The 16,301-nt window shown below is 48.4% G+C and overlaps 1 protein-coding gene and 1 non-coding gene across 2 annotated transcripts in view; both read right to left on the minus strand.

Annotated features, from left to right (window-relative positions):
- The window catches only part of LOC138959676 (uncharacterized), a 204,976-nt gene that overhangs the window by 106,733 nt on the left and 81,942 nt on the right, over nucleotides 1–16,301 (minus strand). The window contains exons 85-97 of the mRNA XM_070331253.1: nucleotides 9,012–9,200; nucleotides 8,146–8,274; nucleotides 7,514–7,705; nucleotides 6,988–7,113; nucleotides 6,308–6,496; nucleotides 6,052–6,183; nucleotides 4,959–5,147; nucleotides 4,391–4,528; nucleotides 3,984–4,172; nucleotides 3,143–3,280; nucleotides 2,629–2,814; nucleotides 1,552–1,695; nucleotides 780–965 (exon numbers count right to left, since the gene is read on the minus strand). Of these exons, the coding sequence (XP_070187354.1) occupies nucleotides 780–965; nucleotides 1,552–1,695; nucleotides 2,629–2,814; nucleotides 3,143–3,280; nucleotides 3,984–4,172; nucleotides 4,391–4,528; nucleotides 4,959–5,147; nucleotides 6,052–6,183; nucleotides 6,308–6,496; nucleotides 6,988–7,113; nucleotides 7,514–7,705; nucleotides 8,146–8,274; nucleotides 9,012–9,200 (2,127 nt within the window). The remainder of the gene's footprint in view (nucleotides 1–779; nucleotides 966–1,551; nucleotides 1,696–2,628; nucleotides 2,815–3,142; nucleotides 3,281–3,983; nucleotides 4,173–4,390; nucleotides 4,529–4,958; nucleotides 5,148–6,051; nucleotides 6,184–6,307; nucleotides 6,497–6,987; nucleotides 7,114–7,513; nucleotides 7,706–8,145; nucleotides 8,275–9,011; nucleotides 9,201–16,301) is intronic.
- Nucleotides 15,448–15,566, minus strand: LOC138960502 (5S ribosomal RNA). Its single transcript, XR_011453984.1, has one exon. It is a non-coding gene; the product is annotated as a 5S ribosomal RNA (ribosomal RNA).

A 16,301-nucleotide genomic window follows, 5' to 3' on the forward strand; every position in this document is an offset into this window, starting at 1 on the left:
GAAGAAGTTCGTTCCTGGTGGAGAACCCACCACCTCATAGGAGACAGTCTGAAAAGTACAGAGCATCCAAAGTTACATGCTGAAGGTTGCCTTGAGAAGAAGTTCGTTCCTGGTGGAGAACCCACCACCTCATAGGAGACAGTCTGAAAAGTACAGAGCATCCAAAGTTACATGCTGAAGGTTGCCTTGAGAAGAAGTTCGTTCCTGGTGGAGAACCCACCACCTCATAGGAGACAGTCTGAAAAGTACAGAGCATCCAAAGTTACATGCTGAAGGTTGCCTTGAGAAGAAGTTCGTTCCTGGTGGAGAACCCACCGCCTCATAGGAGACAGTCTGAAAAGTACAGAGCAACCAAAGTTACATGCTGAAGGTAGCCTTTGGTTTGCTTTCAAGAGTAATACTCTACTCTCTCTGAGAAACAGTTAACTCCTCCCCTACTTTGACTGAAAGAGCTCAGATGAGAGGAGTCACACTTTCATTCAAAAATCTTATCATTCTTTATCGTTTTTATTAGAAAATGTAGGAAAGGGGGAGAGTGAAAAAAACAAGCAAAGAAAGAGTAGAAATAGAAACACTCCATTTCAACACTTTTCTATTTCAAGACCCGGCTTGTTCAGGTGTTCTGTTTCCAACATCTGCACATTTACCTGATTTCAAAACTCCCTCTCAGGAAAGATTTTTTTCTCTCAGATGTTTGAAGGTCTTCAAAACAGATGCAAGGTAGGATGGGGGGTGGGGGGGTGTACCTCTGTGTCATCAATGAAATTAAGATGTCTTACCCCTGTGGCAGCTGGACCAGCAGAGACGTCACCAACCACTGTGTTTAAGCCGCTGTTCTCAGACGTGCCGAAGCTGAAGGGATTCGCTGTACACTGCAGCTGGTTGGGATCCTTGTCGATGATGACTGTGACCGTGACAGAGCCTGAGCGCGTCGGGGTGCCATTGTCAACAGCTTGCAGGTTAACCTGTCACCAAGAGACCACAAAATTATAGAAAAATGATGGGAGGTATCACACACACACACACACACACACATGCAAAAACACACACACACCACACATGCAAAAACACACACACAGTCTCACAGTCACACACACATATATATATTTACACACACACACACACACCAGAACACATAAATGTGTGTGCGCACACACACACACACACACCTATGGACACACACCCATGCAATACAGTCATTCAGTTCACACAACACAGACACAGAAAATGGACCAGACACATCTTAGATCTAATGTTCAGATTCACCCTTTAGAAGCATAACATTTCAGATGAAACAAGATGCAAAGCAAATTGTTCCCCAATTTCAGTGCTCTCTCCCATTTGATAATAACATCTTTAGTTGTAGTAAACTCTTCATCTTTTAGGTTCTTTTCTTAGCCTGTTTTTCTTTGATATCTTCATTTATCATCGCAGTGGGTTTTTGTTGTTGTGGGTTGTTTTTTTGCAATGAAAGGGGGACTGCTGTTGCAAGCATCCTCTGTCTCTGTAGTTATCTTTCTTATCACTGAAAACAGTAAACAGGTAACTCACCACAAATCTGTCATTTGGAATGGAGTCCAGACCGGCATTCTCCGTCAGGATCAGTTGACCGGTATCCGGGTACACCTTGAAGTATTCCCTGTTGTTGAAGGTGTTACCACTGACCATGGAGTAAGTGATCTGCGCTTCCGGACCCTGTCATTCAGGTAAAAAGAAAAAAGGACTTGTGCTAATGCAACCGAGTGTCAGAACACAACAATCACCTTTGGTGGCAAAGCCCAGTCAAACAGGATTGATAATTTTAGAGGTAATTTCCCTATCAAAACTGATGGGTACACAAAGGTTCCCAAGAACATACAAGGAGACCGCAGCAGACCCTATCACAAACAGAGCTCTACAATACATAGGTGTCAGCGACGTATAAGAAACATTGAGCTATAAATAGCTCCCGCTCTTCATAGCTGACAACTGCAGAGCCTGCCACGAAGGGTGATGCAGAAGTCTCCCTGTTACACTTGAAAAATGTTGCTTATGAATTGGACAACCAAGATTTGGGTGTGCTGCAAACACTGCATTCTACTATATCAAGCTTGGTTGGCGCTACAGCAAGTCAAAAATCATGTACAAAACCCAAAACAGTGATGCACAGATTTATTTTTTCTTTGCTTTGCACTCATTCCCATTTAAAAAGACTACAAAACATACTCCAATGCCACCCCCACTTACTTAATAATAATAATAATAACGATTACTTATATAGCGCGTAAACCTCGTGGTGACAAGCCCAGAGCGCTTTACACTTACACAATCATAATACAAACAAGGAAAGAGAACTAAATCCGAATAAATTCAAACATAGTCACATACACTCAACAACAACAAAAAACTCTTTTTTGATCGATTCATTGAAAAAATGCTGGCAGATGCATAATAAGCCAAAGAGCCAGTATATACAGACATATACACAGATACAGAAAACTGTTTTTCTATCGAAAATATTTTTTATAGTCTTCGACACAAGAAAAAAAAAATTATCTTCCTGTACCTACTATACAACTGAATATTGTTACAAAAAAGGGGGAAAAAAAATTCAATCAACCCCATTTGCCCGAAGTAGGTCAAACTCACCGTGCCATCAGCATCAGTTGCGTTGACGTCTGCCACCACTGTGCCGATATCCTCGTTGAAAGGGATGCGCACAGTGAGGTCACCGTGCAAGAAGCCGGGTGAGGCGTTGTTTCTTGGCACCTGGATGACAACCGTGGCGGTGTCGGAAAGACGAGGGGTACCTCCGTCACGCACCACCAGCCGAGCCTTGAAAAGAGCAAATGTGATAGTGTGAGCACACACTCAGTCAAACACACACAACAAACGCCACACATTCACTCTACACGCACAATAAGCAAGAATGCAAAAATGTATTCCCAAGAGAGCAGTTTATGGCTGCCTAAATGGCAGGATAAAAACGGTCATATATACATCCAAAACCCACTCGTGCAAAAAACAGAAGTGTACGTGGGAGTTCCAGCCAATGAACGCAGAAGAAGAAGACTTGTATGTATGTTTCTGCAGTCCTCAAAAGCACAACAAAACGAAACGGTCAGTATTCAGCATTAGGCAGCTTAGCCAAGACAAAACTTACAATATACTGTGAGGCAGTATCCGTCTCCAGGACTGTGTTGGCACGAACACTGATGGCACCATTTGTTGGGTCAGCCTGGAAGAAGGTTGTTGTGCTGCCGTCACCAATCATCTCAAACACCAGGTCATTGAACGGGGACTGGAAGGACGAAAAAATACACCATTTTACACCACCAGAGAGCAAGACTCATAAAAAGAAAGGTAAATTTGATGAATGTGTAATTACAAACAACAAAACACATTCACAAGTATGTCAACCTAGTGGTCTATGAAGTAGACCGACATACAAATTATAAGGAGACAATTAACAACAACAAAATAAAAAAAATATGAAGCATCTGTTTCGGATTTCATTTGAGAGAAATTCTGCAAGAACCCATGAGACACAACTGTGGTTGACTTGTACATGATATGCTTGTGAACATTTCATAAATGCAGTAGTTAAATAAACAAATTAATTAGTCAAACTCTAAACAAGACTAGGAACCTATTTATTATAATGCACAACATATTCTTAAATGACAGCAAATGCAGAGCCTGATAACTGCTCATGCTGACATTTTGTTTTCTAATTACTGAAAGCAATACCACAATACTGTCTTTTTCTCTGCAGAAAACAGCAGTATGTCATAACTGAGTGATGTTTCACACATGTACAGTGGGTATCACTACACACAGCGTTTAGGAAGCTGATGCGCATTTACAGTGTGTATCATAGGCTTCTGCAAGTACTCAATCTGCAAGTTATCTACTCTTTCATATCTTATCTATAAAAGGGTGGGTGTGAGAGGGGGGGGGGGAATGGGGAATACGGAGGTGAGATGAAACCTTTAAGAACTGACCCTGCTGTCAAGGTTGGACACGGTGGGAGTGAAGACGGTGGTGCCAGCAACAGTGTTTTCCACAAGACCGTTAACAATGTAGTTGGCAGTGTTGGTGAAGACAGGCTGAGTGTTGCGGATAACAGTCACAGTCACTGACGCTGTTACTGAACTCTGCTGTCCAGCCCCGTCCCTCAGTCGGATGCCATACTGTTACACAAACAACAAACGTCAAAATAAAAAGACTATCAAGTTTAACAATGGTTCACTCTTTCATAAATTCAGTTTTACAGATTCAGGTGTGACATGTCTGAAACTTGAGTCTACCACATAATACAAAAGACAAAAGTGTGCCCTGAAACAGACACAGTTGTAGACACTATAAAGACAGACCCCGAATTTGAAGCATCAAAAGGAAAAACACTTACCCTGAACACATTCTCGGTCCTGTCAGGGTACTGCCACTGTGAGCGTAGAGAGACAAGCCCACCATTGACGTCAATGCCAAAGTAGGTCAGCACTGTGTCGTTGCCCACTGCCTCATAGTAGATGTCACTGTACGGTGGCTGTTACAAGAGAAAGGGAAATGGTTAAAGGATTGAGTTGCTCAACAATGGCTGTTCATGATGGCCCAACAAACAGCGCAGATTTTTAACTTGCACTTCAGAGATTCGTGTCACTAAATCTCAGTGTAAAAACAAAAAGTTGCAGTTCAATCATGAAAAAGACTTTTAACGATGTTCCCGTGAATGTGTTTGCTTAGTTTTCAATCCTCTTTCAAATTCACAACTACTTTGAGAAAAAACAAACATTGCCTTTCTCAGAGTATCAGCTGCAAATCCTCTGTAAAGCAGAAGACTCACATAAGCTGAAAATTCGTATCATGCATGCTTCAGGATCATGGCACTCTGTTCAAAACAACTTCTACAGTGAACTTTTGCGTGAACATAGAGAACTTTGCATGAACTTTGACACAAAATAAAAGCAATAACTCACCACAGTATCATCATCCTGAGCTTGCACAAAGAGGAATGGGATGTTCACAGCCTGAATCTCCAAGATTTCGTAGTTGTAGGTTTGTGTCAGGAAACGAGGCGGGTTAAGATTGCGGTTGACATCAATTGTGAGGGTGCCTGTGCTGGATCTGGTGGCAGCACCAGCATCATCATAAGCCTCGATCAGGACCTGTTTGCAGAGAACATTTCTAACAATCATTTAAGGCAACATCAGGGATTGGCCTGACCTTACAAGCAAACCAGCACCTGCATGTAGGTAGACAAAACAAAACTACCTTAAATATTTGAACGATGGACGCAATAACCTGGTGGTTAAGACGCAAACCTTCAAACTGGAAGGTTCGGGTTTTGAATTCCAGCTGTGTTTGGTGGGCTAAGGGCAAAGATTTATATGATGTGTACTCACAAACACAAGACCAAATACGCACGAAAAGATCCTGAAATCCATGTCCGAGTCAGGTGGAATAGACACACAAAATTACTCAACATGCATACCCCAAGACCCGATGACTGTCTAATTGACAGGGGAAAAGGGCCGTACACATATTAAAGCCAACTCACACAAAGCATGAGTGCACATGGGAGTTGCAGCCCATGAACACAGAAGATGAAAGAGAAGAAATAATTGAATTCTTTTGTTTTCAAGTCTTTTCGTGATTGCAGGAATGCCTAGAGACTACTCGCTTCAGACTTTTTTTGCGTATAAAATGTTTATTACTCAAGCTACAAAAAAAGATAATTGAGTTTTGACATCTGTTTTGGGGAGTTTCTTGCAACAGAGACTAACACACATATAGACATGCTATTGAGCAAGGAGACAGCTGTGATAATTGCCAAACTACCATCCCAAAAGAGAGATCTGTGTCAAGTAACTCCTTGTGGAACAATCACCTAGCTAAAAGCCTGGAGTTGGCAAGCAAGAAAGTATGAAAATATCACCATTCATGCCAAGTTCTTAGAGTGTATGCCTGGGTAGTGCCAGACGACACGCTGTGAAATAAATAAACAGCTAAAAGCCTGGAATTAGCAAGTAATCAATCATAAATTTATCGCCATTCATTATAAGTTCTTACAGTGTATGCCTGGGCATTGTCAGAAGTCAGAGCGTTGCGAAGAGTGACTTCACAAGTGCTGGGGTTGACTTCAAACATGTTGGAGGCTCTTCCTTCTCCCACAATGCGATAACTGACTCGTCCATAGTCAGCCTGAAACACAGAGGAAAAACAATGTTCAATCACACGCTATAACCTCAAGCATAAGACATAAGAGGTCAGTCACATCAATTACAGGCTTGAAAGGTACGCACGCGCACAGTAAACCAGAACTCACTTCTGTGTCGTTATCCCTGGATGTGCAAGTGAAGATCTCCACTGTGAGGCCGGCGTCACTGCGGACTGATCGTGTCGTATTTGGTGGCATGTTCAGGATCTCTGGGGTGAAGTCATTTCGAATCACACTGACCGTCAGCGTACCTGGCTCGCTGGTCAGTCCTCCATCATCAACTGCTCTCACATTCACCTGGACAAAGGATGAAAACTGATACAGTGGAACCCCCCTTTTAAGACCTCCCAAATTAAGACTCCCTCCCTTTCAAGACCCTGTTTTCTCAGACTTTCTGTTCATTAAACCTCTGTAAAGTTACTCCCGTTTTAAGACTCCCTCCTTTTTAAAACCTCATTTTCTCAGATTTTGGGGAGAGGTTCCATTCTACATCCAGAGACATGAAGACAAACACATGGGTTATTCAAATGTGAAAATAAAGATGTTAAGCTCACAAAGCTTTTGCAGGGATTAACATTCATATATCCAGAGACATGAAGACAAACTCACATCGTTATTCAAATGTGCAAATAATGATGTTTAAGCTTACAAAGCTTTTGAAAGGAGAAAAACTGATACATCCATGATAAGCTTAATAATAAAGCCTTAAAAAGAGAGAAAGAATAAGAACAAACCAACACAAAACAAAATGAATTAAATGCTGAATGAACAGATCTCTGCATATTTACCACAAACGAGTTGCCTGCCACTCCAACCATGGTTCTACGCAGGTACACATCGCCATTGGAGCCGATGAAGAACAAGTTCTGGAATGGTGAGCTGGTCTCGAAGCGGTATGAAACAATAGATCCCAGCTGGAATAAAAACAAAACAATGCAAAATCCAATCTATTACCTAAGCGCATACAGTCAAAAAGCTTTTGTGATTATGAAGAAAACAATACCATTTAAGAAAATTTCCGAGCTTACCCAAATAATGTGCGGTTGTGAAACTAAGATTAGTGACAACATCACCCGAGAATAACTGTCCTCATCTCACATGAGAAAGGTTTTACCGTAAACAAGCAGGCTCAAAGCAAAAGCAATGTGACAGTTGTAGCTAAATACTTTAGAGACCACAAATTAAAACCAATGACAGATAATATAGAAACTCAATCTCACACACACACACACACACACACACACACACACACACACACACACACACACACACACACACACACACACACACACACACACACATAATGCTACAAACCCCTGTCACATCCTGGTCAGCAGCAGTGAGTGGAATAATCCGGTTGAGAATGTCTTGAGTCTCGCGAATGGTGACCCTGAAATTTGGGCCCTGGCCAGTCCACCTTGGCGGGAACAGGTTGCGACGCACGTTGACCGTAAGTGTAGCCTGGGCTTGGGGCAAGCAGAACCCGTCACTGGCGATCACTTGCAACTGGGTAAAAATGGAAGAAAAAACAAATAATATGAGCGGAGATTGGACACTGTATTATGGGGCAGGCAGAACCCGTCACTGGCAAGAGGAAAAAATGAGCGGAGATTGGGCACTGTATTAAACCAATCACAGTTACTCTTTGATTTCTGTTTATCTCAGGCTCACATCCATACCTTTTATTCTGCTAAAATCTTTCATGTGTTTTACCATTCACAGAAAGCTTCCCCTGCACAGACAAAACTGCACAAACAGAGGGTCTACAAATCCCACTGCCTGCTTTTCACCGAAAAATTATCAATCAGCAATTGCACAATTTTATTTTTACAACACAAATTAAATTGCAGAGGATGAATGCCAGTCAACCTGACTTGCAAATCCAGACAGTAATAAACACATAAGCTCTTCACCTCTTAAAAAACTAACAAACAAACAAACAATACCTTGTAGACCAGATCATTTCGGTTCTGTATCACACTGTTCACAGTGATCTGTCCAGAGTTTGTATCGATGAAAAACAGTGAGTTGGCTCCATCACCGGCCAGACTGTATGTTGGTGTGCCGAAATATGGCTGCAAAACAAAAATACAGTATTTAGCTTTCTTTTCTTTCTCAAACAGCGACTGCAAGATCTATCAAAATTGTTCAACGCTCATTCTTTCATTCTGGGAAAGCACAATAAGAGTGCAGAATGACGCAAACAGTGAGATGGTGGTGAAGATCCTCACATGGTTTGTATTAATCCAGAAATAACTACTCTACAACAAGAAGTGTAGGTGACAGTACTTGAGAAGTATATACCAGAAAAGAGTTTATCTCAGAGATTATGATTGAGTCTTTTTCACGTCTGTTTTCCCTGTAAACTTAAATGTAGGGATACACTTTAGCGGCCAAAACATTCAATTTTCTGCCAGCACACAGGGTCATGGTATTAAGATGATGATTGTTGACACAAAAATCATGCTGGTTGTAAACTGCTTTAATGTATGTAGACTTGATAGTGAACAACAGCATGAACCGGAAAGTACTCCACTTGTCGTACTGCTAGACAAACTGTAGTGGTTGTACAACTACATCAATAAGGCTCTATTTGTGTGGGTGTATGTCTGCATGATTGTGTTTGTGCATGTGTGTATGCGTTTGTGTATGTGTATGTGTGTGTGTGTGTGTGCATATGTGCATGTCCCGGCTTACATATCTGTCTAGTCTGTGCATGTAAACGCTCATGCATATATACATATGTATGCAACCGTTTCCCCACATCTAAATCAACAACTGCAATGATGTCTCATCAACTCGGAACACCTACTGTGTTGTCGTTGTCTCGTGCTTGTGCAGTGAAGATGAGACCGGTGTCTGTCTCATTGATGGTGATCTCTGTTGGCAGGTTGTTGCTGAGGTCAGGACAGTTGAGGTTCCTCTGCACTGTCACTGTCACTGTGGCTGTGTTGGTGCCGAGTTTAAATGGGTTGCCGCGATCACGAACATTGACGTTGAACTGCAAAGAACGGAACATAAAAAATCTCATACCTCTCCACAAAAAGGTCTGGACGTTGAACAGCAGAAAAAAACATTAAAGATAAAGCTCTAAACAAAAAAGTGACTTTTTGTATCACTGTTCCTACAATAAATCAACATGAGAATGCCAGCCACTGTTCAGGATGAGCAAAGAAACCTCAAAACATTTGGAGCGTATTTTACTTTAGTAAGGGGAAAGCTGGAAAACTCAAGTGTTCCTTAATCTATTCAGCTTAAAATGTTTCACAGGTGAATGTAAGGCTTCTTTTTAAGCCTACTGTCTATATGATACTTACCGAGACAGTACTATTCTTGCACATTATCTATTATAGGCCGAAAAAATTGGACAAAACGCTGAGTGGGTACAATTATCTCCCATAACCATGCGCCACCGTGGATCCCAAGCACTGTCCGAGTGCTTCCCCCTTACAGGATGTAGGTGGCGCGTCCTCTTTCTTTATGAGCTGCAGACCCTCAAAAAGCCCATAACATATCAAGAGGGGAGGCGGGAGGGAAACTCTAATAGTACTGTCTCGGTAAGTATCATATAGACAGTAGGCTTAAAAAGAAGCCTTACAGTCAATATAACACTTACCTCGACAGTACTATTCTTGCACAGAATACCAGAGTGGTGTGAGGGTGATATGTAGAGTATTAAACTCCTTAATCAAAATCACTTAAATCCAAGGATTAAGATACCCAGGCAATTTTCGAACAGTACTACCGTAAAAGAAAATATACCCAAGAAACATACCTTAGACTGACGTGACCATGCTGGCAACCACTGCTGTGTGGTGAACTCAATGTCAAAGTCCAGGCCACTCAAAGCTTGAATACCACTGAGTCTACGGCAAGTGGCTAAAGCGATGAGGAACAATTAGTCTTAAAAATCAGCAACTTGATACTGATGCCTGCCAGGGGTTCAAACTCATTGCTACGCAGGAGTTTGAGGACCAGAAAGACATCCCCCTTGGGAAATGAAACCCGAGGTTTAGACACCGCTGCATTGCTAATACCCGAAAGGACATTAGCGATGAGGGAGGACCTGATCAAGTGTTCAGGTCTGCGACCAGTAGCGGCCGCAATCGTGGAAGCGATGGCAGATCTGTATCCAAGAAGAGTCTTAGAAGAAAGACTCTTCTTTTGATACACTTCCACCAGGAAGTTGGCCAAGTCCTGTGTTGAGGGATAAAGCGGCTTTATCCCCTTGGACAAGGCGAAGGTGGCCCAAGCTCTCCAGCGTAAGTCGTAGAGCTGATTAGTTGATCGCCTCTTAGCGTTCAAGGAAAACTCTACTGAACTCTTGTGCAATCCTAGTGCAAGCAGTTTGGAGCGCACAAGAGCCATGCGGTCAAGCACAGACTCTCTGGACGTGGATGAGGGAGGCATGATCGAGGCTGGAGCAGACCTCCCCCGTCCAGATCCAGAGGTAGAGGGTCTACGTGGGTGAGACCGCGAAGATCTGGAAACCACAGAGCTGTTGGCCAGTAAGGCGCGACCAAAATCAGTCTTGGTCGTTCCTGCAGATATTTTGCCAGCACCCTCGGAATCAGAGATGTCGGGGGATAGGCGTAAGCATCGAGGAGCCTCCACAAGAGAGTGAATGCGTCCAAGTGGAACGCATTCATGTCTCGAAAGGGGCTGACGTACCTGGGAAGCCGAGCGCTGAATCGAGTTGCGAACCGATCGATCAGAGGACGGTCCCACCTTGCCCACAGACGCTGTAGAACGTTGTGGGCGATGGTCCATTCTGTGGAGAGAACCTGATCGCCCCGACTGAGAATGTCGACCAGGGCGTTCAGTTTCCCCGGAACGAACTGGACTGACATCCGGACCTGATTGGTCTGGCACCAGAGCAGAATCTCCTCCGCCAACAGGTAGAGGGACCGAGAATTGGTGCCCCCCTGGTGGCGAAGGTAAGCTAAGCATGTGGTGTTGTTGTCCCCGTTGAAAATCAGAGGGGCCAAAGACAGGCCGAATGGGAGGGCCCGAAACTCGAACACTGTGCCCTCCCAAACGAACCGGAGCAGATGTCGGTACCCCGGGGCCACCAGGATGTGGAAGTAAGCATCCTGGAGGTCCCAGACATGGCCCAATCGTTTGGCCGGATGGCCAACCGGACCGATGAAGGGGTTTCCATCTTGAACTTGCACCTGTGAAGGTACAAGTTCAAGGTGGAGAGGTCCAACACCGGCCTGAACCGGCCGTCCTTTTTGGGGACGGTGAACAGGCGGGAGCAGAACCCCGGAGAAGGCTGAGAAAGGGGGTAGACCGCCTTCTTCTCGACCAACGAGTTCACCTCGTCCTGAAGAGCCTGCCATCTGGCAGGGTCTCGAGGAGGGGGGAACGTCCAGGGTAGAGCGGACAATGGAGGTTGTGACGACAGCGGTAGAGAAAACCCCGACCACACCACCCTCAAGAAAAACTGGTTGCAGACCAGTCTGCCCCACATGCCGCGGGCCCGAAAAAGGGACCCGACGGACGAAAGAGGGGCAACTTAAGGGGGCGTCAACGTAGGGCCGGGACTCACTGAAAATTCTGCTGGCGGGCAGGCGCAGGCTTGCGACCACCCCCCCTGGTGGTGCTGCTTCCCCTTACCTGTCTGAGCACCCTTCATCTTGCTTGGGAACGCAACAGGCGCCTAAGAGGAGGAAGAAGGAGGCAGTGAAACTGGCTTCTTCTTCTTCTGAGGCTGGGAGCTGGAGGTGACTGTAGCACTTCTCTTACTCCCCGCCGCCGTCGCCGAAGCAGCGAGGCCAACCATCAGAGAATCAGTGTTCCTCTGGCGTGTGGACTCCACCACAGAACGAACAGTGTCCGGATGAAAGAGGGAAGAAGGCTGAGAAAACGTGTTCCTCAGACTCTTCCTCATATCCGGAGGCACTATAGAAGTAGGCAGAAAATGATCACGGAACAGGGCCAATAAAGTGGACCCGTGTTCCAATGGCCAATTCTGCCGCAGACGACACGCACGATCGCACGGCATGCAAAGCCCGATCCACTCGAACCGTGTCAAGGACCCGAGTGGAATCGGACTCTGCCCGATCGGGAGGGTCCAACAGTGTGGACAGCGTGCTCATCCATGTCAAGGCCTGTGATTGGGCCTCGACTGTGGAAGAAACGGTGGCCTCAAGATTGTGGAACGAAGCAGAGCTCAGTTCCACCTTCTTGACCGAAGGCACCTCCCCAACGAACACATCACCGTCAGCCCCACCCTAAACACTCGAAGTCTGGAAAGGGAGAGTTCGAGAGTCAAAGGGAAAAGGGAGGGACGAAACAGATTGGACACGAGGAAACAGTGGAGGTGCGCCTCCCGAAGGAAAGCATGGCACTGAACCCGAGTCCTCCCGAGGAACATAGGTCGCGTTTGCACGTGAATCTGTACTCCTCAGGCGATGTGCTGCCGCTTCCACCGTGGCACTAAGACTAGGGTGGAACGCGAATTGCCGGCGGACGGATCGTTCATAAAACGAGCCGCCGGCAGACGCGGCGTGAGCCTCCCGCGCCCGGGCCGAAGCGGACTCAAAGGACGAGAGGGCGTCTCAGGGAAGGACGTCCTGAAACTGTTCAAACGTCCTACTAGCTGTGCGAGGACGAGCCTCCTGCCTCTCGTCCTCAGACCCCGGGTCCAGGTCCTGTGTGTCAACACTAGACGACAGACGCTTAAGAGAGGCATCCGTGACGTCAAGACGCCGCGTGATGTCTGTCATGTACTGTTGGAAAGTACGAAGCATAGCTTCGGAAGTTCCATCAGAAACCGGCAAGGGTAGAGGATCAGTGTTAACCTCAGGGCGACCCTGATCCTCCTCCCTATCGTCCTCCGACTCACTCTCCTCTTCACTTCCCGACAACTCCTCAAAAGCAGGAGTGTAGGGAGCTTGAGGGGGAAGAGCCGAAAGCGATGAAGCAGGCTGTGAAGAAACGCCCACAGAAGCAAGAGGCCGCAAAGACCCCTGCCCCAAAAACGAAACGTCTCCAGCAGCCGAAGGTGGAGAAAAACAACAACCCTGCGACTGTTGGGTCAGCCCAGCCAACGAACCCCCGCCATTTATAGACTGAACAGGAACCCATCGGGTCTGATCAGAAAAGAAATGGTCCGGTCCGGTCCGGTCGGGGGTGCCGATCCGGTCCGGTGGTCCGGTGTTCCGGTCCGGTGCCGGACCATCCGGAGGTCCCGTTCGGCACCGAACCATCGTACCCACAGAAGTGTTCGGGTGGTTAGGTCCGGACGTGGACATACCGTACCATCCGGACCCGTGGTCCGGTATGGTCCGGTTCGGTGCCAGACCATCCAGACCAACAGAGGTGGTCGGGTGGTCCGGCACCGGGCCATCCGGACCCGTAGGTCCGGACCCGTAGGTCCGGTACCATCCGGAGGTCCTGTTCGGCACCGAACCATCCGTACGCACAGAAGTGTTCGGGTGGCTCGGTCCGGGCGTGGACGTACCGTACCATCCGGACCCGTAGGTCCGGTTCGGTGCCAGACCATCCGGACCAACAGAGGTGGTCGGGTGGTCCGGACCGGTCCGGTGTTCCGGTCCGGTGTTCCGGTCCGGTCCCGTACCATCCGGAGGTCCCGTTCGGCACCGAACCATCCGTACCCACAGAAGTGTTCGGGTGGTTCGGTCCGGACGTGGACACACCGTACCATCCGGACCCGTAAGTCCGGTGGTCCGGTATGGTCCGGTGCCAGACCACCCGGACCAACAGAGTTGGTCGGGTGGTCCGGTCCAGACCGGACCACCGGTCCAGCACCGGACCATCCGGACCCGTAGGTCCGGTCCGGTCCCGCACCATCCGGAGGTCCCGTTCGGCACCGAACCACCCGTACCCACAGAAGTGTTCGGGTGGCTCGGTCCGGACGTGGACATACCGTACCATCCGGACCCGTAGGTCCGGTTCGGTGCCAGACCATCCGGACCAACAGAGGTGGTCGGGTGGTCCGGACCGATCCGATAGGGTGGTCCGGTGTTCCGGTCCTGTGGTCCGGTCCCGTACCATCCGGAGGTCCCGTACGGCACCGAACCATCCGTACCCACAGAAGTGTTCGGGTGGTTCGGTCCGGACGTGGACCTACCGTACCATCCGGACCCGTAGGTCCGGTGGTCCGGTATGGTCCGGTTCGGTGACAGACCATCCGGACCAACAGAGGTGTTCGGGTGGTCCGGTTCGGACCGGACCACTGGTCCGGTACCGGACCATCCGAACCCGTAGGTTCGGTCCGGTCCCGTAGCATCCGGAGGTCCCGTTCGGTACCGAACCATCCGTACCCACAAAAGTGTTCGGGTGGCTCGGTCGGACGTGGACATACCGTACCATCCGGACCCGTAGGTCCGGCATGGTCCGGTTCGGTGCCAGACCACCCGGACCAACAGAGGTGGTCGAGTGGTCCGGCCCCGACCGGACCACTGGTCCGGTACCGTACCATCCGGACCCGTAGGTCCGGTGGTCCGGTGTGTTCCGGTTCGGTGCCAGACCACCCAGACCAACAGAGGTGGTCGGGTGGTCCGGTCCCGACCGAACCACTGGTCCCGTACCGTACCATCCGGACCCGTAGGTCCGGTGGTCCGGCAAGGGCCAGAGGTACTGTCCCGCACCGGACCCTAAGGTCCGGTACGGTCCCGTACCATGGGTCCCGTCCGGACCAAACCCGGAGGTCAAGTCCAGTCGGGACCCGTGGGTCCGGTTCGATCCCGACCCGTAAGCCTGGAACGTTCCGGACCCTTGGTCCGGACCATCCGTCACCCGAACACCAGACGCTAAGGAATGGCGTGGGGTCAAGACGGTCCGGTCGGAGGTGTCGGTCTGAGCAACAGAAACAATGTTCCCGTCGCCCTGACCATTCGACAGAAGTACCACGTTCTGTCGAACACCTCCACGTCCAGTAACTAGTCGGCCGGAGCGTCTTATCAAGAGGGACAGCCACCAGTCACACGGACGTCAGAGGGAACCGTAGTAGCAGTGGTCGTAGGCACGAAGCCTGAAACCCCTGCCCCCACAGGACCGCCCTGAACGGGGTCAATTCGCATCCCAACCCCAGCGGGGAGGGAATTCAGAGACCCCGTCATCTCCTCCGATCTCCCCCCCCAGGAGGCCGAAACTACTGTCGAAACAGCAGCAGACGACCCAGCGAGGGAGTTCAGAGGAGGACCCGTGTCCCTCCTGGCTTCCACAGCGGTGGAAACCGAGGAGGGCACAGGAGAGGCACCGGAAAAGGAAGATTTTAATGCCAACTGCACCCGGTGTTCCCAGGCGGTCACCCATCCAAGTACTAACCGGGCCCGACGTTGCTTAACTTCGGTGGTCGGACGAGAACCGGTGTTTACAACGTGGTATGGCCGTTGGCTGTCAAAACCTGAGTCTCTCCAGTAGCCCCTAGATCGGATTCACCAACCCCCAAAGAGGGTTGGGAATCGACCTGCCCCCGGATTCGAGCCAGGGAGGAGAAGGAAACCTTCCCCCCAGGCTTGAAACCGGGAGGAGCTGAAGCCTGAGACTGAGGGCCGGACAACGGCGTCGAAGGGGGGGAAGCTTGTTCCACTGAAGGAGAAGGAGAAAGAAGCTTTTTCTTTCCCCTCGACCTTCCCCGAACCTTCGACGGCGCAGCCCCGCCCGAAGTCCCAGGCTCAAGCCCAGCCTGTTTGAGCAAGCTCGCATTGAGCTTGCTCAAACAGGCTTTCTCCGCCCTCCCTCGCCGCAAACGCAAAGCGTTTGGGGAGGGAGAGTCGGAGCGCCGAAAGATCCCCTTCTCCGTGCGTAAAACATGACGCTGGGCGCCCGGAGAAGGGTTGCCCCCGGCAGACTCTGGTTCCGTAGAACCAGAGCCCAAAACAGGACGAGACATCCTACCTCGCCCTGTACGTACCCTTAAAGACCGAGAATTAACAAAATTCAAAGAAAATTTAGGTCAATACTCAAGTGAATGCGGCGAAACGAGAAGCAGACGACCGGTCACCACGAAGTAGGACGGGAGGCACGCCGAGTCCGCCACACAAAAACGGAGGCACAAGTTGAAGGAAACACAACGTAGCCTCAAGCCAGAAGTGGAAAAACACACAATAATCCAACAGGTGATAGTCCA

Source organism: Littorina saxatilis, linkage group LG2 (genome assembly GCF_037325665.1).
Source record: "Littorina saxatilis isolate snail1 linkage group LG2, US_GU_Lsax_2.0, whole genome shotgun sequence".
Lineage (NCBI taxonomy): Eukaryota > Metazoa > Mollusca > Gastropoda > Littorinimorpha > Littorinidae > Littorina > Littorina saxatilis.